Genomic DNA, 26,444 nt, shown 5'->3' with positions numbered 1-26,444 from the left:
GCTCACTATCATCTTGGGAAAACCAGAATGGCTCAGAGCCTAGCCCTGATCTAGTTAATTTAACAAGTTGATTTGTCAATTTAAGTGGAATTGCTGAGTGTCAATTTAAAGTAATTCAAGTTGGATCGGATGACTGAAATTTAAAATCTGAAATTTCCTGGGAAATCTTACTTGACCCATTTTTTATTTCATGACAGCTTTTAAGATAAGCTAACTGTTATAGAGCGGTACTTAATATATTGTCCCTAAATATTTAATAAATGTAAACAAACCTTACTACCATATATATTTCTTAAGCATATCCATTTCAGTTATAATGCACTTATAAAATATTTTTTCTAGAATGTCTCTGATATATTAAGAATAGTCCCTCCTGTGACCCTCACATTCTATCACCCAGTCTTCCCTGATTTCTGCCTCCCCTGACTTACTTCTCCTTCTACTCCATTTTACCTACAATGGCCCAGTGTTCCCATTTCTCTATTCTGCCCCAGTCTCTCCCTTTTGCTTTGACACCTGGGACCCCCATTCCTGGCATCTTCAGTCTCCCCAGCATTTCCTCTTTGATTCCTATTGTTGCCCCAGTCCTTCTCTTGTTCATCCTTTATCTCCCTGTTCTCTCTCTCTGATCCTCAGCCTGTTCTCTCCTCCCACTCCCCATTCTTCCCTCTTTTCCTTCCAAAATGGGCAGCCCAGGCTGTACCATGGTGAGACTCTCCTCTCTCTTTGCATACAGAGCAGTCTTTGTCCCAGCAATGTCAGGAATCTGGGGAAGAGACCAGTGAAACTTTTCTTAAAATGGAGATTGAAAGATCAAATGAAAACTGGTCTACTAACCATTTCCTGAATCACTCAAAGCTTTAAAAACATGGATCCAATAAAGAGTTGATAGTAGGAGGTATGGTGCCGCCAGCAGGTCATTCAGTACCTGTGAGGTGAGTGCATCAGCAGCCTAATGGCAACGTCAGACTTTCAGATACCCCAAAATCGCTGCTGTGCCTTTGGCCAGAACCCAAAACCTTGGGACAGAGTTTACCAAGAAAGTAAAAGGCCAAAAGTTAGATATGTGGCGACACACCCACATACCACCTCCGGCTCAGCTATCTAATTAGAGGCATGGCCTCTCTGCCTACTGATCAAACTGCTTAATGGCCATGTTCCCAGAGACTCAGAAACAAATCTCGGAACCCAACGGCTTTTGGCAGAAAGGCGTCCTGTTTCTGCAGTAGGTTACTGGTGCTGGGCCACTCCAGGTGGGAATAGGTTTTGTGCCTTGGCCTGTTCCCACTGGTGGCCCCGTGACCGCCATCCTCCAGAGGACACTGGAAAGTCAGGTTTAGGCCTGCAGTGATGAGACATGCGGGGCTTCATGGGATGGGGTGGAGTTTGCCCTTTCCTCCCCACTCCGAGACCCTGAGTCACTGCCCATGAACGGCCTCTCTGGCTCTGATCAAGCTGCTTAACAGCCATGATCCCAGAGACTCAGAAACAAATCTCGAAACCCAGTGGCTTTTGGCAGAAATACTTCCAGTCCCTGCAGTAAGTTACTGTCACCGGGCCACCCCAGGGGGGAAAGGGTGCTGTCCCTTCACCTGCTACCCCAAGGCGGCTTGGTGGCCGCCATCTTCCAGAGGCCATTGGACAGTCAGTTTTGGGCCTCAGTCATGAGACACGTGGGGCCTCATGGGATGGGGGTGGAGCCGGCCCTTTCCTCCCTGTCCCAGTGAGACCCGGAGTCACTGCCCATGAATGGCCTTTCTGACTCCTGATCAAGCTGCTTAACAGTCATGATCCAAGAGACTCAGGAACAAATCTCAGAACCCAGCAGGTTTTGGCAGAAATCCCTCCAAATTTAAGCGTTAAAATTTCAGAATTTCAGAATCGCGCAGCCACTACTGTAACCATGCGACATCATATGTTATTTATAATCAGCAATAGAAAATGAATTGTCTATTGTTGCCTTTTCAGCAGATCTGAGTGTTGGAGTAAAGTCCCAAATAATAATGGTGGGTCTGGTGTCAAAATATTGAATGTGATCAAAGCAGAGAGAGAGTAATGTGGAAATCATATGCCCCACAGGTAGGGGTAAGGTGTGGGATGGGGTATACTGGGGCTTTTGGTGGTGGAGAATGGGCACTGGTGAAGGTATGGGTGTTTCATTGTATGATCGAGACTTAAACCTGAAAGCTTTGTAACTGCTCTCACGGTTACAGGAACAAATCTCAGAACCCAGCTGAGATTTGTTCCTGTAACCGTTTATTTGATTCAATAAATAAAATTATAAAAAAAAAAAGTTGAGAGCAACAAAAGTAATCAGCAGACTGGCGCTTCTGTGAAATGAAGCCGGTGAATTGCATGTTTGACTGGCCACATGTCTCTCCCCATGGAACTCAAGTTCATGATTCCATAGTCCTCCCACCTGACACATCTCATTTTCTCAGTTCCCCTCCTCCCACACACCTCATTTGAAATATCCCAATATCAAGAGCTGCCTAATATACCTACTTTTAGGAAGTTTTTCTGTATCCTTCCATAGTTCTCTTACCTTGTACCATTATGTGCATTCCTAAGACCTGGCTTTCCCATTTGACATATGGGACCCTGAGACCTTCCTGCAGTCCTTTCCCTATCCCCATACAACTCTCTGGTAGTCTTTGGATGCCAAAACCACAGTCATCAAATTTTATCCTTAAGATCTACTATGTTGGGCCGGAACAATAGTACAGAGGGTAGGGCATTTGCCTTGCACGTGGTTGACCCGGGTTCAATCCCCAGCATCCCATATGGTCCCCTGAGCACTGCCAGGAGTATTCCTAAGTGAAGAGCCAGGAGTAACCCCTAAGCATCACTGGGTGTGACCCAAAAAGAAAAAAATATATATTCTGTGTTGGGTGAAACTAAGCCCCTCAGGCCTTGTTTTGCCCCCTACAGCACCAGAGTTGCCCTGCTTCCCTTGACAAACACCTCATCAAATGATGCCAGGCATTCATTTCACCAAGGGAGAACCCCGGGCCCTCCACCAGCCACCTGCAGGAGACGCATAGGGAAGGGGAAATATCCATTCTTCTTTGATTGCCTACACTACATGTAGGCTAAAGAATCACTCTCAGAGCAACTCGTCTCTCTGGAATTTTCCAGTCCCAGAGAGGCTTCCTTAGTATTACTACCCTCCCTTTGGATCCAAGATGCCAGACTCCCCTCTCTCTGAAAGTGTCCATCTTAGACATTCAGGGCACCTCTTACTTTTATAATGGCTCATCTTGGGTCAAAGAGATTGCTCATAGGACCAGAGGACAGGTTTTGCACGTGAAATTCCCAAGTTTGATCCTGAGCTCTGTATAGTGTCCCTGTGCACTACCCTGAGTGCCCCCTCCCCCTGAGAAGGAATGGTCATCCTCATCTCCCACACCCCAATCTTCATGGCACCCCCCCACACACACACACCTCTTTCCCCTCCAGCCAACTCAGAGCCATAGGAAAGCCACTTCCCCTGGAACAGCTGCTACTTGCCCAGCCTGAGGCTCACCACATGCTGACTGACTTCCTGTGGCTCAGTCTGTACCTCCAGCACTGAAATAACTTTTGTAGTCTTTGCAGCTCATGCCCCCTCACTTTACCATCCCACAAATTCCCTCCAAGTTTTAAGCCAAAATGTTTGAATCAAGAAGTCTGTACTCACAGGCTCCATTTCTTCCTCCCTGCTATATTTACAGCTGCTCAATTTGGTATATGTAGTCAGAGATTGAACCACAATGGGGTAGCCCATACTGACTCTGAGCTGCTCACACACGGTGCAGGGCCTGCTGCCCTGTCATTTTCCCCCAACTCTAGGAGAAGAAAACAGCTGACAGATGGTTCTGGTGGCCTTTGAAGAAAGGAGACCTCTCCAGAGCATACCATTTGGATTTCACAATGGTCCTGTAAGCTAGGAATTATCTTCTCTTGATAGATGAAGAAGGTCTCAGTGTATGAAGTAAACTAACTAGATATATATAGTCTTCACTTTGGCCCTAGAATGTGAGTCCAGGACCCTCTGGTTTGACCATTGGCCTTCACGCTTCTCCCCAAATCTTGGTGGGAGTCTTTGACTCTAGGAGAGAGCAGGGGTCTCTGCAGATCCCCAGGGAAGATGGAGCCCAGACTGGAACTGGGCCCTGCAAATATCCTTCCTGGACCATCCAGTCCTTGCTCTGCTTCTCCAAGTGGACTTTGGACCTTTTATCCCAACAGAATCTTCCTGCCCTGGCCCATTGACGGCTCGTATCAGGGGCCTACCTTCTTTCATTATTCCAGAAACTACTCAACAAGAGTTACTTCCTTCCTTTCCTCTCCTTCTTACCAGATCCTTAGGTCACCCCATCTCTTACTGGGATCTCCTGGCCAGCTCTGCACCTGGAGCCTATTTGTTCTTCCCAGGACTGAAGTCCCTGTGGTACAGAGAGGTCTCTGCATGAGGACTTACTAGTCGTGGGTCCACCTGCAGTTTCTGCTCTTCTAGAAAACTCTGTGGGTTCTTCTGCCCTGCAAGACAGCATTCTGGCAGTTCCTGTGTACTTGAGTGCCTGTATGGGCCCGGCTCTGTCATCCTACATAAACATTATTCCAAGGCCCCCAAACCACAGGCATAAAGGAAAGTTTCTGTTGTGATCACATCAACAACCACTGCATGCAAGCTGCAAGCTGTGCTCAAAGACAAGCGTTTTACTGAAGTTATATCCAACTTCCCATTCTTCTGATAACGTCCACTCAAAGGTTCTTCTGGCAACTTTCAGGAAACAGATTTTAATAGAGTCATACCCTTGGGGGATGTGCAGGCTGAGTATCCCCCTCCCTCATGTACTTTACTATCACAGAGAATTGTAGGTTCGGCATGCACCCTGCCTACAAATGTTATAGATTAGTGAAATCCCTTCTAAAATGCCCACAAGATAGGGTCAGGAACATCTAGTTCAAGGCTTGTTTCCCAAATGTTCTGATCTTTGGAATACCAATGCCATGTCTGAGTCTGAATCCTTTTTTCTGTCTGCCCTGGAGAGCTGAGACACATAGATTACCCAGGCACATTGCTTGCATGCCTGCCCATTTCCTGCAATCAGGAGCCTACCCACCCATGTAGCTGGGTCCTGAGTCGTGATGGGGGGCGGGGGTGAGGGGGGCATTGCCATACACATGCTCGAGGCAGCATCTTCGAGCAGAAAGGAAAGTCTCACCCACCTCTATGCCACACACATAGTAGGTCCTATCACTCATCATAGCTCAGTGATCTGCAAGGCTGTCAAAAAAAAAAACCTCAAATCTATGATTTTGCTTGCATCTGAGCCTGCCTATTTCCACTCAGTTATTTGTCCCAGAGAAGGACATAAAACAGCTGTGATGCTGCTGGTGGGAATGCCGACTGGTTCAGCCCTTTTAGAAAATAGTATGGACGATTTTCAAAAAATTAGAAATTGAGCTCCCATTTGACCCAGCAATACCACTCCTGGGAATATACCCCAGAGAGGCAAAAAAGTATAGTCGAAGTGACATCTGCACTTGTTTGTTCATTGCAGCACTGTTTACAATAGCTAGAATCTGGAAAAAACCTGAGTGCCCGAGAACAGATGACGGGTTAAAGAAACTTTGGTACATCTACACAATGGAGTACTATGTAGCTGTTAGAAAGGATGAAGTCATGAAATTTACATACAAGTGGTACTACATGGAAAGCATCATGCTAAGCAAAATGAGTCAGAAAGAGAGGGACAGACATAGAAAGATTGCATTCATCTGGGGAACATAAAGTAACAAAATAGGAGACTAACACCCAAGAATAGCCTAGATAAATACCACGAGATTTACTCCATGGCTTGGAGGCCAGCCACACACTCTAGGGGTAAAGACAGCTCAGATAGAGAAGGGAGCACCAAATAAAGGATATTGGGAAGATCCACCCAGGATGGGAGATGCATGCTGAAAGTAGACTATAGACCAAACATGATTGCCACTCAATTCCTCTTTTGCAAACTACAGCACCCCAAGGAGAGAGAGAGAACAAAAGGGAGTGCCCTGCCACAGAGGCAGGATGGGATAGGGGGTGGGGGGTGGGAGGGATACTGGGATTAGTGGTGGTGGAGAATGGGCACTAGTGGAGGGATGGGTATTTGATCATTGTATAACTGAAACCCAAGCACAAAAATTTGTAAGTCTACAACTGTAAAAAAAAAAACAGCTGTGATGGCAAGATATGGATTGGAATCCATTTCTGCCAGGCGATCAGTAACTGATGTAGGATGCATCGATCCTCCCTGCCTTCATCCATGGCTCAGGCCAGAACTCCCCCTTCTCCCAAAGTTGCTGTGGGTACCTATGCAGTGGTGAGCAATGGAAATAGTTGCCCTTATCATGAGGTTCATTTTGACCTCTCTTATCACGTAAGGAAGGATTGCCAGCCCCCATGCTTCCCTAGTGTAAGTGGGGGGGAAATGAAGAGGACCTATAGCTAGAATATTGTAGAAATCAGCGTAGGGGGGATTCCTTGATCTCCTCGCCTCCAGCACAAACCAAATACAGACACCAAAGTTTCCTCTCCCTGTAGTTCTATTTTTCACTCGCTATATTTCCATCTCCAGCAGGGCAGAGCTCAGGACCTTTGGATCACTGTCACCCAGGTCAGAGCCCAGTCTTTTTGAGAGCAGGCATTCAGCAAACATCTTGACCAAATTAACTAGGGGGTGATAAAACAGCCCAAGAAACAGAGATTTATTTGATCTACTTGCTTTTCTCCTTCACAGGTTGATTCTTATGATGTGACAGTAGATGAAGAATTGGGTGACATCCAGCTGATCAAGATTGAGAAGCGCAAGTACTGGATCCATGATGATTGGTACCTGAAGTACATCACGCTGAAGACACCCTATGGGGATTACATTGAGTTTCCTTGCTATCGCTGGATCACCGGTGAGGGGGAGATCATCCTGAGAGATGGAAAAGGTGGGTGGCTCTAGCCTCTTCTCCTCCCCGCTTCTTAGAAACTAAGGGACCTATGAGCCTCCATTCTTCAAAGAACTGTGTCCGTAGAGATGATACAATGCCATTCATGGTCAAGCACCCTGCACTTCAGGAATGGTGATCTCTTTCAGAGACTAATAAGCACCAGGCTAGCAGGTGAAATAAGAAGCTCCAAGGCATGTAACCAACCATGTCCTTTCTGCAATAGTCCGTTGGGGAAGATTATGGCCCATTTCTTTCAAAGGGCATAGAGTCCCTATTGACCAATACCTCAGGGGCATATCCCCAGACAACTGAACAGTTTTCAGGTATCAAAGTCATAGTATTGCTTTCCGGATTCACAGACACCAGACCCAAACTATGCATGGTTTAGGATCCACGGGGCCCCATACAAGCTGGGATTTGAATTGAAGGAATTGAACAGGAGCATCCCCAGTGACAAACGTGAGCAAGCCAAATAGTCATTGAGTGAATCTGTTTTGGTAAATGAACTTTTTGCTGAAAGAGAACATATATTTTCCCCCAATGTCAAATCCGCAAACATGCAGAGCCCATTCTGTTGCTTTCTTACAAGGTCATACACATTAAGAGACATGAAGCTTATCTGATGTGAAGGAGGGAAGAGAAGCATATGACAGAATCAGCTAAGATCTCTCTCTTCCTCTCTACTGCTTTCTTTCCTCCTCCTTATTTCCCTTAAACCCCCCCCCCACACACACACACACACACATACCCCTCAGCTCCTCCTTGCACTTAAACTTCTTAGTGTATTTCAGTCAAAGTTGTGCTGGGATAAATTCTATCTTATTTCAAAGCATGTACCTGCAGCCACATTCAAAACCTGGAATGATAAATCTTCAGATGTCATGTACCCTCTAGACTAATGAGAAGACAGCTGTCCCTGACAGCGATGTCATTTAATACTTCCTTTTCGCAGGCTTTCCTTGATATTAGTTCTTTGTTCTTCACAAAAGATCAGCAGGGTAGGTCAAAGGAAAATGATTATTCGCTCTTGTTAGGAAGAAAACTGAAAATGAAAGAGAAAAAAACTTCTTTACCTAATATTCTTACAGAAAACACCCCGTTGTTTCTGACATGAAATTTGACTTAAATCAGATTGCAGGATGAACTGTCGCTTGATGATAGAGCACATAGTTTCCATGTGTAAAACCCTGATTTTGATCCTTAACTCTGCATTAAGAAAGTAAACACGCTAACTTCTCACTCCTTCTCCCCTAGTCCTTGTTAACCAAAGGAAAAGAATAAAATGGAGGAGTAGAGAGGTAGGAATGGAAGAAAAGAAGGAAAGGAAGGCATGGCTCTGGTGACCCCCAAGCACCCTAAGCACTACCACCCATCCCCCATGCACTGCCAACCTGTGCTAGACTGATCTCTGCCAGAATGGCATATGTGTGTGTATAGTGTGTGCAAATACCATGTTTATATATAATATACACAGTATGTATTACATATATACCATGTATATGTATATATATTCCACATATATGTACAGATATATGTTTTAATTATCTCACTGACCTGACAGTTTTCAATAGCAAGTTGTTTAATATTCAGATATTTGGATTTTTCTTTGCTTGAAGGGAAAGATTTTCCAAGTGTACAAGCTAGGAAAAATTCTAATATCTAAAAATGGAAGAGAATGCTATTGAAAATTACATGAGTCAATGAGATAATCAAAGAAAAATAAGAATGAAGACAAACTATTAGAAAATATGTGACACAGCAGAAGCAATACTGAGGAGTAGTTGATATCAATATAGGCTTACATCAAGAAATGAGAAAAAGTCTCAAATAATCTAACCTCGCATTTAAGGAACTGAAATAAATGAACAGAAAGTGACAAAATGTGAAATCCAAAGTCAGTAGATGGAAGGATATAATAAAATTAGAGCAGAAATAAATGAGATTAAATTAAAGTAATATAAAATATCAATGAAACTGAGTTGGTTCTCAGAAAAATAGACAGTATTAAGAAAATATTAACTAGACTTACAAGAAGAAAGAAAACTTGGATAAATGGGATCAGAAATGAGAGAAAAGAAGCTACAACACATATCATGCAAAGAATCATAAGACTCTTATGAGCAAAAGTATGTTGTTCAAAGAAAATTAAAGAAATTTAAATTGGAAAAGAAATTAAATTATCACTATTTGAAGATGTCATGATAATATAACCAGAAAACCCTAAAGGCTAAGTACATTTTTAGAAACCATAAACAATTATAGTAAAGTAGTAAGCTAAAATATTCTTTTATATTTCTATATACAAACCCCAACTGACCCGGGTTCAATACCTTTGCCCCTCAAATGGAAGTTTCACCTATTGATAATACGCTCAGGAATCTCAAAAACATTTTCTGAAAGATTGTTATAGCCACTAATGGTTATTTGGAGTTACTTTTTTTTATTTGGAGTTGTGTCCCCACCAACACTTAATCGTTTCCAGTCTGTTTCACATTTCACTGATGTGAGATGATTTCCCATTGCCATTTTGCTTGCATTTCCCTGATAATCAGTGATGATGAGAAGTTCTTCATGTCACTATTGGCCATCTTTATGTCCACTTTGAGTATATGACTGTTATCTCCTCTCCCATTCTTTTATGGGGTTGGATTTTTTTGTGTTGAGCTTCAAAAATTCTTCATGAATCTTAAATATTAGCCTTTGCCTGATGTGTGATGTACAAATATTTTCTCACAAACAGTAAAGTTGCGGTCTAGAATGATAGCACAGTGGGTATGGTGTTTGCCTTATATGCGGCCAACCTGGGTTTGATTCCCAGCATCCCATATTGTCCCCCAAGCACCGCCAGGAGTAATTCCTGAGTCCAGAAACCAGGAGTAAACCCTTTGCATCGCCGGGTGTGACCCAAAAAAGAAAAAAAAAAGCAGTAAAGTTGAAAACAGATGTTTTATTTATTTGCTTGGGGGCATACCCAGCTGTTCTTATTTCTGGCCCTATGCCCAAGGATCTTTTTTTGGTGTGGGCTTGAGGGATCATATGCGGTACAGACAGTTGAACCCATGTTGGCAGCATGCGAAGCAAGTGCCTTATCTACTCCACTATCTCTCAACCCCAAAGACACATGTTTTAAGTAGATCAATTAAGTACAAAGCCATAAAACACATCAAATAAAACTGAAGAAAGACACCCCCATGATATTACTTATGTTATCTTGAGTGTTTCAACTCTAGAAAAAGGAAAGCAAAATTAAACAAATAGGATTATATCTAATTTTAAAAAAATCTTCTGCACTGCAAAAGAAATTATAACCAGAACAGGAAAGTCACCCTAACAAATGGTAGAAAATATTCACACATCATATATTTGACAGGGATAAATTTTCAAGATAAACAAGTACTCACAAAACTCAACAAGAAGCAAACAATGCCATCAAATACTGGGGAAAAGAGCCAAATGGACACTCGCCAAAGAAAATACACAGGTGGCCAACAGCATATGAGAAAATCCTCAGTGTTAATTATTATTAGAAAAATGCACATCAAAATGAAATTGAGATATTACCTCACACTAGTGTGAATGACCTCTACAGAAAAACCCATAAAAGATCATCTTTGGATAAATGAAAGAATGTATGTAATTGTGCTTGGCATAGTCAGGCTGTCTGAGGGGAATCTGACTTTTTTGACACAGCCATTATGTTTTTATGCTCTTCTCACACTTGTCCTTTTTTACAGCAAAATTGGCCCGTGATGATCAAATTCACACCCTGAAGCAACACAGGCGTAAAGAACTGGAAACAAGGCAAAAAAAATATCGGTGAGTTTTCACATCAGACTAAAACGGCTGAGATTTCTTCTATTCTGCTATAATATAAAATATCCCTTCCCACAGCTATGGCCCACCATTGCTGATGAGTGATGACCAAGCCAATATAGGAGCTCCCTGTGCTACTCCTCAATCTTCAAATTCCCCTGTACACACTCCAACAGAGAGGGTGAAGAAAGAGTGTGAAAAAACTTGAGATTACATATACTGGCTGGAGCGATAGCACAGCGGTAGGGCATTCGCCTTACAAGCGGCCAACATGGCTGACCCAAGTTCGATTCCTCCGCCCCTCTCGGAGAGCCCGGCAAGCTACCGAGAGTATTCGATATGCCAGACACAGTAACAACAAAGTCTCCAATGGAGATGTTACTGGGCCCACTCGAGCAAATCGACGATCAACGGGAGGGCCTTTATCTTACCTTTACCTTACATATACTGTCATTTAGGAGGAAAAGAGCAGCAAAAGTTTTCATCTACTTTAACTCTCCCACCTCCCTTACTGCTTATAAAAATTCAGTCTTTTTATAATAATTTTGATAAAGGGCCAGAAAGTACATGGGTTAAAGCAATTTCTTTACATACAGCCAACCCCAGTTCAGTTCCCAACTAGTCCCCTGAGCACCTCCAGGAATAGCACCGAAGCACTTCTGGAGATGACCCAAAAGTCAAAAAACATAATTTGAATAAGAAAGTGACATATAACCTACAATAAAACTGACAAATCTTTAGTTAATATACAATAAAAAGGGGGAGGTTTCAGTTTATTAAATTAGAAGTAAAAGAGGGCATCAAGAAATGAAAATGAATAAAAAGGAACCTCAGATAAATTAAAATGAATAAAAAGGAATAACTAGAAATGACTGTATGCCATCAAATTAAAATAACTAAGATGAAACTGACAAATTCTGGGGCTAGAGAGATAGTACAGGAATTGAAACACTTGTGTAATCAAACCCCAGTTTGATCCCTGGAATTGCTTAGAGTTTCCTAAGCACTGCCAAAGTGATCCCTGAACAAGTGCCAGGACTAATTCTTGAGTACAGTCAGGAGTAACAAAAAGAGAGAAAAAAAAGTCTCATGCATAAAATGGTCTTGAGGGCACATCCAGTGTGAGTGTGGTGAAATATAAACATGATATGAAAGGAGAATATAACTGAGAAGTGGCATGTCTGGATGAAAACAAGATACCTTAAATGCCATTATAGAATCTTCTGCCCTATGTGTGGGAAGCAAGTGGGAAAATCTCCCATTGACATGGAGGCCATGCCACCATCTTCAGAAAAGTGACTGCTCTATCATCTCAAAAGCGACTGCTCTATTACAAATGATGACTTGGGTTACTATAAAATGACCAATTACAATAAGAAGATTCATAGAATCCAATGGATGTGGTTCATTAGCTCAAGTCTGAGATTAGATCAATCTTAGCTCAAGATGAAGAAGGCCGAGAACCAGATGGACAAAAGGTTTCTAGAGAAACTCGAAGAGATGATCCACCAGCTATCCGAGTCTAGGCATGAGAACACAGAGTGGAGCACAACATTGAGCACATCAGGAAAGAGAAGTTCATGACCCATGCAGGAGTTCCCTCTAGGAAAGTGCAGATGGGTGGAGCTGCTGTTGTCAAGCAGATCCATGACCTTAAAGATCACCAAGTTGAAGGCCAAGAAATAATGATTGAGAAGGACGTCAACATACTGAGGAGACTGAAGGAACTTCTGCAGAAGTTAGCTCTTCCTCAGAAGTTGGAGTTACCACCCACACCCTACCAAATATGCTGAAGGAACGGTCATTGCAGAGTGGATTCCCAAAGGCTTCTGGAGGGTAAAGGAGTGCTAAAATTCTCATGAAGTCCACCTCAGAGAAAGTGTTCCTGTTGGTATTACTGCATTGTAAGGACAAGGAGGGAGAGCACCTCCATGATATTTAATGGGAGAACTCTCAAGGGAAGATAATGTCAGTCCATGAAACCCATGTGTGGGAATTTTCATTGACAGCTTTAGTGCCAGGTGGCCAAGAACAGTGGTATGTGAGTGCAGATCAAGAATTCAGACTACACATTGCAGCACTCTTTACAATAGCCAGAAACTGGAAGAAACCTGAGTGCCCAAGAACAGATGACTGGTTAAAGAAACTTTGGTACATCTACACAATGGAGTACTATGTAGCTCTAAGAAAAGATGAAGTCATGAAATTTACATACAAGTGGTACAACATGGAAAGTATCATGCTAAGCGAAATGAGTCAGAAAGAGAGGGATAGACATAGAAAGATTACATTCATCTGGGAGATATAAAGTAACAAAATATGAGATTAATACCCAAGAATAGCTGAGATCAACACCAGGATTACTCCATAGCTTAGAGACCAGCCGGGTATTCTAGGGGAAAGGGCAGTTCAGATAGAGAAGGGAGCACCAAATAAAGGGTGTTTGGAGGATCCTCCCAGGAGGGGAGATGCATGTTGAAAGTACACTATGGACTGAACATGTTTGCCACTCGATGCCTCTTTTGCAGACCACAACACCCAAAAGGAGAGAGAGAACAAAGGGAATGCCCTGCCACAGAGGCAGGGTGGGATGGGGGGGGGGGGAATGAGAGAGGGAGGGATATTATCCATGGTGGTGGAAAATGGGCACTGGTGGAGGGATGGGTATTTGATCATTGTATAATTGAAACCACAAAAATTTGTAAATCTACAACTGTACCTCATGGTGTTTCACTAATAAAAATTAAAAAAAAATTCAGACTATAGCAGGAACCAACATAATGCAGAAATGAAGGCCATTGTAGAGTTGTTGAAGGAAGTGAAGCCAAAGGGATACCAGAAGGACCAAGATTTGAGATTTGAGACCTTGAACAAAGCCTTTTGTGTCCCGAAAGAAGATGAAAAAAGAGTAAGGAGCATCTGGGCAGCTGCATGTGCAAACTTCTTCACGAGGATGTCTAGGTTGTTGAAGCTGCATCCGCTGGAGTCATGGAGGCGCTGCTACAATCAAGGGAGAGACCTCGAGCTGAAAGTGATTGTTCTGAAACACCAGGAGATCTTATAAAGAAGCAAATGCTAGAGCTAAAGATAAAGATTTAGAGAGTCTATCAGAGGGAATGTATACACCATTAGATTGCTGAGCAAGGGAATAAGCTAGAACAAAGGAAAGCTGAAGGATATCTTCCTTCAGTTGAAAGGGAAAATCCAAACACCTCAAAGTCCCACCACAGAAGTAACTGAGAGGATGATTAGGAAAAATGACACAGATCGTGAAGATCAGACTGGAGGATGAAGAAATGGAGGAGTCTGAGCAAGAGTACAGCACTATTACCGGTTGGCTGCGTGCAGGCATTTGCCTTGCATGTGGCCAACCAGGTTCAATCCCTGGCACCCCATATGGTCCCCTGAGCCCACTAAGAGAGATGCCTGAGAGCAGTCATGAGCGCCACTGGATATGGCTTCCAAACAAAAACAAAACAAAACAGAATTAAGTGTATGCCCAGGTAGAATGCTGGAGTAAGAGATCACACTTGATCACTTGACTTCCCGTTAATCGTCGATTTGCTCGAGCGGGCACCAGTAACGCCTCCATTTGTCCCTGGCGCGTGCTAGTGTAGCCCAGTGGCGTCTGTTCGTTCTAGGAACACGAAGAGTCTCAAACCAATCGTTCATGATCTTGATGAAGAAGTCTGACCATCTGGTAGGTGGGCAGCCACGCAGTCTTTTGACATCCCGTGGAATCCAGTCGGTAATGGCTCTAGTCCAGCGGTCATCTCTAAATCTCATTACGTGACCAGCCCACCTGATTTTTGACGCCTTGGCAAATGAGACAGCGTCCCTGATTCTTGATCATTGACAGGGGTCAAAACTCCGGATTCTTTCTCTCATTTGAGTGAAATGTGATACTCCAAGCATAGATCTTTCGGTTCCTCTTTGGGAGACCGGAATAGCCCTGTTTGCATAGGACCCAGGTCTTTGAGGCGTATGTTAATGCCTCTACTGGAGGAGTAAGAGAACAAAATCCTTAAAAACAAGATGCTCAGAGATAGAAGCAGCACGTAGGTAGTTGTAGGTCCATTTAGTGATTTCCTCAAGAATACTAAGCTGGCAGTGTTGTCTATCCTAATCAAGACCAGCAGAGGAGCCAGGGATGTAACTCGGTATGTATAAGGCCCTGTATTTGATCCCAGACACCTAATATATAAAACAATGAAATATCAGGTGCAGGGCTATGAAGGGAAAATGACTGATCTCACAGCCATCATATCAGACATTCATGGTCAGGTAAGGACTGCAAGAAGGGTCCCTAAAACTGACCAGCTTGGCAGGGTGAGCTACTCAACTCCCTACTTCAAGGTAAGCAGTACCCCCTCCCTTGGATGCTGCTTTCTGGGGCGGGGGGGAGGAATCTGTCATCAGTTTTATGGAAAGTCTGGTGTATCCCTGCTATTGGGGGAGGGGAAGCTTTTATCATACTTGGTGAGGGAAACTTCATGTTTTTCTCCTAAAATCTAGGAATCAAAAAGGGATCAACTTTTGCCACTTCTACTCAATACTTGTACTGGGATTCTAGCCAGGGAAATTTGACCAGAGGAAAGGAAGTTGGAAATTAAATTCTAAGGAATTTACACACACACACACACACACACACACACACACACACACACATTGAAACTAATTAATCAGCAGGGCATCTGAATAGAAAATCAATAAGCCATTCAATTATCTTTCCTATGCTAACAATCAACCATTGAGATGAAATGTGTTTTAAAATAAATATATGACAGCCAATTCCACTTTGATTTAAATATGTGACAGCCAATTCCACTTTGATTCCTGGCAATGAATATGATACCCTGAGCACCTCCAAAGATAATTCCTGAGCACAGAGCCAAGAATAAACCCTGAGAATCACCATGATTACCACTTCCCCCAAATAAATGTACAGCACTGTCCTCCCGTTGTTCATCAGTTTGCTCGAGCGGGCCCAGTAATGTCTCCATCGTGAGACTTGTTACTGTGTTTGGCTTGCCAGGCTTTGCTGTGTGGGCGAGATACTTTTAGTAGCTTGCCAAGCTCTCCAAGAGGGGTGGAGGAATCGAACCCGGCTTGGCAGAGCCGGCTGCGCACAAGGCAAATGCCCTGCCGCTGTGCTATATTATTTATCATTTATTATCAGTAATGTTTTATTTTATATATATTTTTACATCTATATATCCAGGGTAATGTAAAAATTTCTCAGGTAAAAAAGGGTCACAAGTGGATAAAGTGTAAGAAGTCTTACCCTAGAGCAAGTCACCAAACTTTGTCCCCAGGAATGGATCCCGTAGGTAGAAGCAGGTTTGGGAAACTGCTTAGTACATGCCCCTCACATGTGTATAAGCACTGAAGATTCCGAGAAGTCTGTGGCAATGTAAGGTGGACTTTTTCTTAAAGCACTGTAATTCACAGTTATTCATAGTTGAGTTTTAGACATACAACATTATAGCCCAATCTTACCACCAGTGTTATCTTCCCTCCACTAGTGTTCCCAGGTCCCCACTCCTATTTCCCACCCCCAACCCCAGCCTGCCATCTTGACAGGCACTTTTTTAAGTTCGGTTGTTAAAGTTTGAGTCTCATGATTTCAGCATTGTTGACTCTGTGGTCTGAATATTCAGCTCTATTGTTCCTTAACACCACCAATATACCTGAATTCCCTTGACCACTGACCTTATTGCTTTTATCTGTCTCTTCTACCTCTCTCCTTCACTCTATTTCTTTCCTTCTCCCTATATTCTGAAGCCAAGAGTTTGATTTTGTCATTCCTTGCAGCTTTGTCATAGTCCATTGTGTAGACATTCCACATCTTCATGATCCATTTCTTTGTCATTGTACATCTATGTTGATTCCAAATCTCAGCTGTGGTATGAGTGCCACAATGAATGATGGTGTGCATACATCCTTTTGAATGAATGTTTTTTCTGCCCTGGGGATAGATACCCAAAAGTGCAATTGCTGGATCATATGGCAGCTCAATTCTGAGTTTACGGTGAACTCTCCTTACTGTATTCCACAGGGGTTAGACTACACAACATTCCCACCAGCAGTGGAAGGTGCTTTTTTTTTAACCTCATGTTTCTATAGAGAATGTTATTTGTGACTCTAGCAGACAGTGCTCTCAGGAGCATCATTGGGAAACACTCCTTTTGCCAGGGAGACATGGGATCATGGTGAATCTGTTAGAGGGCTGGGTCAGGCAGAGTTTAGGAGTAGGAGAGAGATTTTCCAGCAAGTGTTTCCTCTATTTAGATGTAATGGTCTTTTTTTTTCTTTCTCCTTCCTCTTATTCATCTTTTTTAGACAGCCTCCTCTGCTTCCTTTCCCGCACAGAGCTCTGATCTTTGTGCCATCTGCATAACCTTGGAGTTCCTCTTTCACATGCACTCTAAGATTTCATCAGCATTTAGAAATAAAGCAACAACTAAGAATAGACCAATATGTCAAAAATCCTGAGTCCAGCTGGTCCTCTTCACTGAGTCAGTCTCCACAGGTCATAACTCTCCACCCAATGTCCTCGCACTGTGATGACTACATCTACCACAAAGAAATATCTAGTCTAGTAGCTTTTAATGTGTGTGGTTTAATCTTTTTCTTAATTCTGATGGGACTTGTTCTTTCCCATCATTATTCAGTATTGAAGAGCAACAAGTTGACATGATTTGGTGCTCTCCATTATTTCAGCTTCTGTACAGCACATTTTTGTTCTTCAATTTTTTTATATTTATTTATTGAATCACTGTGAGAAAAGTTACAAAGATTTCAGGTTTAAGTCTCAGTTATGCAATGATCCAACACATTTCCCTTCAACAGTACTTATTTTTCACCACCAAGAACCCAAATATACCCCTCCTACCACCCGTACCAATGCCTATGAGGCAGAGGAATTCTACCTAACGCACTATCTACTTTGATTACAGTCATTATTTTGACAAAAGATGCACCATTGTTGTTTAGAGTTTCCACCCAACAATCAGAACTGCTGAAAAGGCATTGTGAAATAATTTGTTTTCTACAGTTAGTTGTGAGAACCATATGATGTCAAATTTGGATTTCTGATATTTTACTTATTAATCCTGGAGGTATTTCTGCCATGAGCCAGATAGTTACGAGATTGGTTTCTGTGGCTCTGGAGCCATGGCCGTGCTGGAGAGCTGCTCATGGGGGCAACTCGTGACCTCAGTAGGGCGTGAAGGACGAACCGAGAACGCTCCCCTTCCCATGAGGTTTCCGTTGTGTTCTTCAATTTTTATGTCACTCCTATGGTATGTTCAGGGGCCACCAGGACCATGGCTGGAGGTGCTGAGCACTTCCTGGGTCATACCTAGAGTGCTAAGGGGGTGATGTGGAGCAGGGGATTGAACTTGAGGCCTTGCACCTGCTATATGCTCCTCATTGAAGCTGTTATATCTTTCTGGTTCCTGAATAGCACACCACTGACTGACTCAAACACCATGAACACCTACTTTCCTGCTCTGGATGTGAAAGTGATATTTATATTTTAGGCCGTCTTTAATTTATTAGTTGTTACAAGCATGCCACAATGAGCTTCCTCATACACTCCCTCTTGTGTGTTGGGGTGGGGGTGGGGGGAAAAGGGGTGAGAGGGAGAGAAGTTAGGCAACACCCAGAAATGCTTGGGGATCAGACCATATATGTTGCTAGGGATTCAAACCTGAGTCAGCCAAATGCAGGCAACTGCCTAACCCCAGTACTATCTTACTATCTTTGTCTGGCAGTCATCTCTCTGTCTTAGCTCTCTTAAGAAGGTTATTCTAGGAAAGAGTCCTGACAGTCAACTTCTGCGGATGCAGATCACCTTTGACATTTTCTAGAGCATATCCTAGATTGGTTGCTACTTTTCACCCTAGCATCTTTTTCCTACGTAATTTCATAACTTGAGACAATTTCATTCTTGTCAATCTAATGTGTATGAGTAACATTTTTCCATCTTCAGCCATTTTGGTATCTCATCATTCTTTTGAAATTACATGATGAGAATTGTTTTGAATTACATATACAATATGTTATATAGCAGCAACTTAACTGCTATTCAATCTTTCCATACAAGAACATTGTGTATTTACACCCATCTCTATCTTATATAATGTCTTTCAATGGAATTTCTCATCTTCTTAGCTGAGGTCTTTCATCTTTCTAATAAATTCATACCCCTGAAATCAGGGTTTTAAAGTTCATGCTAGGATTTTTTGGTAATGCTTTTGAAATAAATTTAAATTACTTATTTTAAAAGTATTTACCTGTATCAACCCCTTACTAAACTCTTATTATCTCTAATCATTGTTGTGTGTCTGTGTGAATCATTTTAGTTACTTCATTATTCTATCAGATTGTCTAAATAATATTATTTTTCTCTGTTATTTACTACAACTTACATGACTGATAATTTTTTTAATTGTATGGCTAGAATTCCCAAAGCAAGTAATTGTAATTAAGATTAATGTTTCTGGGCTTGATATTTCATAAAGTTTCAGAGTCTTTCTGTTTTGTTTTGGTTTTTTTTTTTGTTGTTGTTTTTTACTCTAAAACTCCTAAAGATCTTTTTCTTCTTTCTTTTTGCTCCTGCTTTCTTTCTATCTTCCAACTAGGTCTTCCTCAATAGAGTGTGATTTGTTTTCTTTGTCTGTTTATCGGTGAGTCAGCAGTCTCAGGCAATAGCACCCACCGGGAAAGAACTTGGGTTTTTGATTTTAGATCTCAGTAGCAAGCCAGCACCTAACAAATACTCTGTCCCCATGCACTAGGTGACCCCATGCAGTAAGAGGTCAAGGTTTATTTTCTACCGGAAACACCCTATTGTGGGCTGAGGAAATATACAGCGCACCTCTCCAAGTAAACTACACTTAAAAACAAAGGAAGCCATTTGTAGGCACATGCCTCCTACCTGTGTCCAGTGATCACATACAGAAAAAAAAAATCACTTCAACTGAGCTCTTAAAATTAATCAGAGCCCTTGAACTTCTCAGTAGCAGAGGGAATCAGTTTTAATAATATTTAAGTTGATAGGAACAATGATAGCTACCTAATTGACAGCTAAGGCCAATGGATCCTTCAAAATATGTTTGCTGGAAGAGTGATCATAGCCACTGTCCTGTTGAACCCTTAAGTTTCTTATGAGGGTCTTACTGGTCAATAGGATGAGTAAGAAACTGAGAGTTAAAATAAATAAATAAATATAAAAGAAACTGAGAGTTTTTGTAAAATTACAACCATGAAAAACTTAGAGGTTCTGTGATACTAAAAGATATGAATATTCTGGCTCAATAGAATTCATGATCTTGTAAGGATCTTTTAATTCTAACAATTTCTAAACCTGATTTTGGCAGGAGGTCCTTTCCAGCACCTACTTTCCTGTGTACTCTACTGGGGAGGTGGCCTTTCCCCCAGCCACCACATCCAGACTGGGAGCACTAACCAAGCTGTGGGATTTTGCATGTCTAAATTAGGCAGTTCCAGCTACTGCCTCAAGTGATCAGCACGACAGACCTGTGCTGAGGGAGACATTGCCCACTGAATATTGACCCAACTAAATCAGATCTTTTGAGGCTTCCTTTTCCACTCCCCTTTACACTCTGTTGCTTAACTCTGCCTTTTGCTATAAGCCCAATCCCAAACTAGGGTACCTCAGGCTTCTCACCATGATGCTCAAGGCGCAGCAAAGCTTGCTGTGTGTAAACCTTGGAAGAGTCCAGGATCCCACTGGACACATCCTTAGTTACAGTGTGTTGACTTAGTGGTGGGAACAGCCTCAGATTTACACACTGTCATCAGATTGAGGGCACTGACCCAAAGACCAAGCTCTTAACCCAGTTTTCTTCTCCCTTTTCATTCTCAGATGGATGGAGTGGAACCCAGGCTTCCCCTTGAGCATTGATGCCAAATGCCACAAGGAGTTACCCCGTGATATCCAGTTTGATAGTGAAAAGGGAGTGGACTTTGTTCTTAACTACTCCAAAGCGTAAGTTTATAAGCATTTATGAGTGCTGGGCAGTCTCTTCCATGACTGGGGCCCAGGAAAGGACCCTCACTCCTTTCCTTGTTTGGAGATTAGGGCTGGATGGAGGGGGGTACTACTCAAGCAACTCTTCTCCAATGTATATGATCATTATCTTGATCTTAAAGTAGATGCATTATCACAAGTAACCTGTATCCAAACCAACTCACAACCTGGAAGACACTAGATGCAAATATGGGCTATATTTCCAACCCTAGTGGAAGTCATTACTTAAATGTCTCATTCTCTCTGAGGCAAGTTCAAGTGCACACAGTATTCAGGCTGTCAAGATGCAGACAAGTTACCTAAATGATAGATCTCTGTAGTAATAAGAATGACACACCCATACAGGTCCCTGGCATGCACCACCTGTTCATCACAGCAGCCCTATGTCATAGGTACAGTTGTTAGCCCCATTTGTAGTTAAGGAATCTGAACAAGTACCTTGCCCAAGGGCCTTTGTTAATAAATGGTAGAGAACTGAGTTCTGCGCTCTTTTGTGGTTGAATTATTCTATATATTTTAGAACCTATTGAATTTTAGAAACTAGGTGTTTGTCAGAAACATTGATATAAACACTATTGTAAATCAAGGTGCCTAAATAAAAATTAAAATATAGATCACCTATAATTCAGTGGGAGAGTGCATGCTCTGAATGTAGGACCTTTAATTCTGTACCTTGACATGTAATTTAATTCTCATGCAAATCTGGAAAATCTTAAACTATCATTCTGAAATCTGACCAGACTCAGAATGCTCTGAGTAATTTTAGTATCTCCCAGTTCTGGGAAGCTTCCATGACCAGGGAAGTCTCCAGACTGAAATCCTTACTCAGGTAGACATATCCAGGAGACAGACACAGAGCATGGACTCCCACTGACCCAGTTATTTTTTGAGGGACAGCATCCTTAGTTGTATACCTTCTCCCCTTAAGAAGGGTGCCTCAGTTGGTCATATTTCTGGAGTCTCAATCAGTGTGGTTGAAGTAGTCACACACCAAGCCTAGGCTAACACCTCTCTTCTGTGGCCAAGTTAGAAGAACACACACGGCCTCACTGTCGAGATCCATAGGGAATGCTCTCATGTCAGACACAAATTTGTCTCCATGAATAAGGGCATGACACTTAATGAAGTCTCACATGAGTGCCAGTGGGCTGCGGCCATCTTCTTCAGATGCAAAAATAATTCCATAATTTCCCATATCTACAGCCTTTCATGTACTGCCGTATGAGTACTGCATGCTAACTGATAGCACAGCAGGTAGGGTGTTTGCCTTGCACACAGCTGACCCGGGTTGGATTCCTCTGCCCCTTTTGGAGAGCCCGGCAAGCTACTGAGAGTATTCTGCCCACATGGCAAAAGCCTGGCAAGCTACCCGTGACATATTCGATATGCCAAACACAGTAAAAACAAGTCTCACAATGGAGATGTTACTGGTGCCCACTTGAGCAAATCGATGAACAATGGAAGGACAGTGCTACAGTACTACAGTCTTTCAGTGATTGTTCAAGCTGCATGCGAGAACCCAAGTCCAGGCACAGTACCCCTGATGGCCTTCTTCTTGCCTCCACCAGCAGAGACACATCAGCCACATGTCATCAGAGCTGGTTCACAGGGCATCTTTGTGCCTCCTTGCCTTGGTCAGCACTGTTCCCTCTGCCTCAGAGGTCCTTTCTTTTTTTTTTTATTAGTGAAACACCATGAGGTACAGTTGTAGATGTACAAATTTTTGTGCCTGGGTTTCAATTATACAATGATCAAATACCCATCCCTCCACCAGTGCCCATTTTCCACCACCATGGATAATATCCCTCCCACCCCCATCCCCCCATCCCACCCTGCCTCTGTGGCAGGGCATTCCCTTTTGTTCTCTCTCTCCCTTTGGGTGTTGTGGTCTGCAAAAGAGGCATTGAGTGGCAAACATATTCAGTCCATAGTCTACTTTCAACATGCATCTCCCCTCCTGGGAAGATCTCAGAGGTCCTTTCTTTACCTGAGGAGTCCAACATCATTTTTAGAAGTTGGATAAGATGATCCTTCTCCCAGTAGCTCCTCAAAACCCTTGGGCCCGAGTGAGATCTATTCCTCTATGTTCCCCAGTACCTGCCACACAGACCATCACCTGTCCAGCAACAACATACTCCCTTTCACCATATCTTCTATGGCTCTTGGCCCCATAAGTAAAACACTATTGAACAGGAATTGGGCAAAGAAATCCTGGGAGAAGCCCTCAGAAGCTCCTGGAACACCAGTGCTAGGGTAGACAGCTGAGCACCCTTGCCATTAACACAGTGAACTGAAGTGTGTTAGGCCCCAAAGAAGAGATATTAGATGTGGCCTTTAAAAGAAATGGTGGGACTGGAGCGATAGCACAGCAGTAGGGCGTTTGCCTTGCACACGGTTGACCCGGGTTCCATTCCCAGCATCCCATATGGTCCCCGAGCACCACCAGGAGTAATTCCTGAGTGCATGAGCCAGAAGTAACCCCCATGCATTGACAGGTGTGACCCAAAAAGCCAAAAATAAAAAAATAAAATAAAATAAAAGAGATGGGGCAGCCCGAACAAAGGGAGCTGGGACTTAACCCTGACTGATGAGAGACATAGGGTAGAAGGGCTCTAAGCTAAGGAGAGATGTTCCTAGGAATACAAACTAACTTCTCTGAGCTTCAGCGTCTTCATATACAAAACTGAAAACACAGCTGCTCCCCATCACCTGTTAAGAGTTGTGGTGAAAATAAATGGGACCACATATGTTAACCCTGTGCAGAAAACATTCTCTCTAAAGTCGATATTATTCTTCAACCATTTTTGGCAATGGGCTCAGGGCAGACAGAACTCACTTCCCCAGCATCTCACATCTGCTGAGTGCCAGTTTCCACCCTTCTGTGTCCTGAGAAGGCACTCTGGGTGTCTTCCTTCTGGGGAAACCTTCACAGAAGTGGACACCCAAGCTGGTCTTGCTACTAGCCAGGCAAACACAGGTGTGAAGTAACACAGACAATGGTCTGACATGGCTGAGCGTACTCACAAAACCCAGTGAGTTGTGAAATTTCCAGATGGCCTCAAAGGAGAAGCTTTGTTATTGGCTCACCTCACACTTATTAGCAGCCTGAAACTTGGTTGCAGGAGGTTAGTGGGTCTGAGAAGGGAAAGTCCTTTTCAAAGGAAATTGAGAAGGCGCTTCCTTCTGGGCATAGAAGGACAGTGGAGAAACATGACTGTGTTCTGGCAGAAGTGACCAAGGTGACACTTCACACAGGACCAGGTGTTCCCGCCTGACCACTGTGAGTTTCTCATCAAAGGAGATTGAGTACAGGCAAGTCTTTGAAGGAGCACTGTTCTGCCCAGGCCCATAGGGTCACCTCACCCCCCCATGCATGTGTTCCTGGGAAGGAAACATCGAAATTGCTGCCACAAGCCACCAGGGACCGCTGAGAGCCTGGATTTGCAGTGTTCTATGAAAGCTGTGAAAGGAATCAGACCACACTGTTCGGGTTTGCACTGGAAGTTTCTAGGCGTAAGATGAAAGAGCACCAAGGTGCAGACGTGGCTGAATGCGAACAGGACACTGGAGAGCAGGGAAGACACTTCCCACAGGATCTCCTTTGCACATGGTCTGGGCAGAAGAGATCCTGTGGGAAGTCAGGTCACTCTAAGGAGAAGCTAGCGGGTAGAGCCCAAGGTAATCATGACATTGTGCCTCTGACTTGTAGGCGTGGCCACTGAAAGGGGGAAGCTAAAGAAAACGGGGTGTGGACTGAATGGAGAGAAGGGTAACTGAGGGCAAGGAGGGCTCCACTGCATCCCTCTTGACTGATACTGTCTGGGGTCAGGGGTTTGAATCGTTTCCAGAATAGAAATGTTGCTAAGGCTCTGTCTTGACCTGATCAGAGTAATAATAATCACTGTCCTCCCATTGTTCATCGATTTGCTCAAGCGGGCCCAGTAACGTCTCCATCGTGAGACTTGTTGTTACTTTGGCATATCAAATATGTCACGGGGAGCTTGCCAGGCTTTGCCGTGCGGGCAAGATACTCTCAGTAGCTTGAAACTTCCTCTGAGAGGGGCGGAGGAATCGAACCCGGCTCACCGGGCCGGCCGTGCTCAAGGAAACACCCTACAATAATAATAATAATAATAATAATAATAATAATAATAATAAAATCACAGGAAAGAAAGGCTTGTAGTTGGAGCGATAGAACAGTGGATAAGGCACTAGCTTTGCACATGGCTGGCCCAGGCTTGGTGCCCAACACCATATATGGTTCCCCAAGCCTACTTGAGTGATCCCTGAGCTCAGAATCAGGAGTAAGCCCTGAACACAGTAAGATGTGCTCACTGCATGCCACCCCGCACCCCAGCCTCTGCCAAAAACGAAAAAACAGGGAGAGGGGGATGAAAAGAAAAGATTTCTTGGCAAGAAAACTACTTAAATTTGGGAGCGCTGTTTACCAACACAGGGTAGAGAGCAAGTTTCAAAGAGAGATACAGGGGTCTGGTTTGATGCCCAGCAGAACGAAGGTGATAATACAGTTCATATGGATTTTAGTAATTTCTCAGGAAGTTTATGCTTTGTCTGTGGGGTGGGGAGAAGATGAGTGTATATTTAAGGAATGTACAATAGATAATATCACATGTACAGAAAAGAGAAATATTCTTTAGGGTGTGATTTAGTATGTAATGATGAGGATAACAGGTTAAGGAGGATAACAGGTTAAGGAGGGCTCCATTGCAGTCTCTTTTCACTGATATTGTCTCGTCAGGGGTCTGGAGTCCTTTTCAGTGCAGAAGTGATCCTAAGGCTCTGTCAGGCCCAAACAGAGCTGGAAAAATTAAAAACTGTAAAAACAGTTCTTCTTCCAGGGAGAGATTGTCACGACCCCCAAATGTCCTCAGTCCTATCTGATTTATATTTTCCCATTTTGGGTGGGTAGGGCTTTTGGGCCACACCTGGCAATGCTCAGGCTTAATCCTGGCTCTGGGCTTAAGGATCCCACCTGGCCTGGGGTGTGATCAGGAGATCATTTGCAGTGCGAGGGCTTAAACCCTGATAAGCACCATGTGCTATCTCCGGAGTGCCTGTTTTAGCTTTTCCTAACTCCAAAGAGTCCTAAGTTTTTGGCAGGCTGGAGGTGAGAATGGATAAAGCTGCAAAAAAGATCTGCCCAGGACCTAGTGAGTTCAGTCTGCAGGTCTGTCAAGTTTAAGAGCAGCTTCTGAGGGCCAGGATTCTGCAGGGAGTATTCAATGGGCCGTGAGACCAACCCTTAGATGGACAGAGGAGAAGAGGCCTGGGAAAGTCAGAGGGTCCAACAAGGGTGTCTACTTGCAATCAGCCCCACCCCTACGCCCTTCTCCACAGACTACCTTGCTGCATGTTTGAAGTTGGACAAAATTAGATAGAAGGCAGCTTCTTGAAAGGACACAACAGTGGGGGGAAATGCAGGCTTCAGAAAAAGCTGAGATAAGTACCAAGAGGATTACTCCACGGCTTTGAGGACAGCTGCACACGCTAGGGGAAAAGGCAGTTCAGATAGAGAAGGGAGCACCAAATAAAGGGTGTTGGGAGGTTCCTCTCAGAATGGGAAACGTGTGATGAGAGT

The 26,444-nt window shown here is 43.3% G+C and overlaps 1 protein-coding gene across 1 annotated transcript in view; it reads left to right on the top strand.

Annotated features, from left to right (window-relative positions):
• The window catches only part of ALOX5 (arachidonate 5-lipoxygenase), a 45,602-nt gene that overhangs the window by 3,050 nt on the left and 16,108 nt on the right, over positions 1 to 26,444 (top strand). The window contains exons 2-4 of the mRNA XM_056130489.1: positions 6,771 to 6,969; positions 10,707 to 10,788; positions 20,681 to 20,803. Coding sequence (XP_055986464.1) covers positions 6,771 to 6,969; positions 10,707 to 10,788; positions 20,681 to 20,803 — 404 coding nt within the window. The remainder of the gene's footprint in view (positions 1 to 6,770; positions 6,970 to 10,706; positions 10,789 to 20,680; positions 20,804 to 26,444) is intronic.

The sequence above is a fragment of the Sorex fumeus genome, unplaced genomic scaffold, assembly GCF_029834395.1.
Source record: "Sorex fumeus unplaced genomic scaffold, SorFum_2.1 ptg000078l, whole genome shotgun sequence".
In the NCBI taxonomy this organism is placed as follows: domain Eukaryota; kingdom Metazoa; phylum Chordata; class Mammalia; order Eulipotyphla; family Soricidae; genus Sorex; species Sorex fumeus.
Note: the sequence above shows the minus strand (reverse complement) of the source record. Positions and strands in the feature narration are given on the sequence as shown.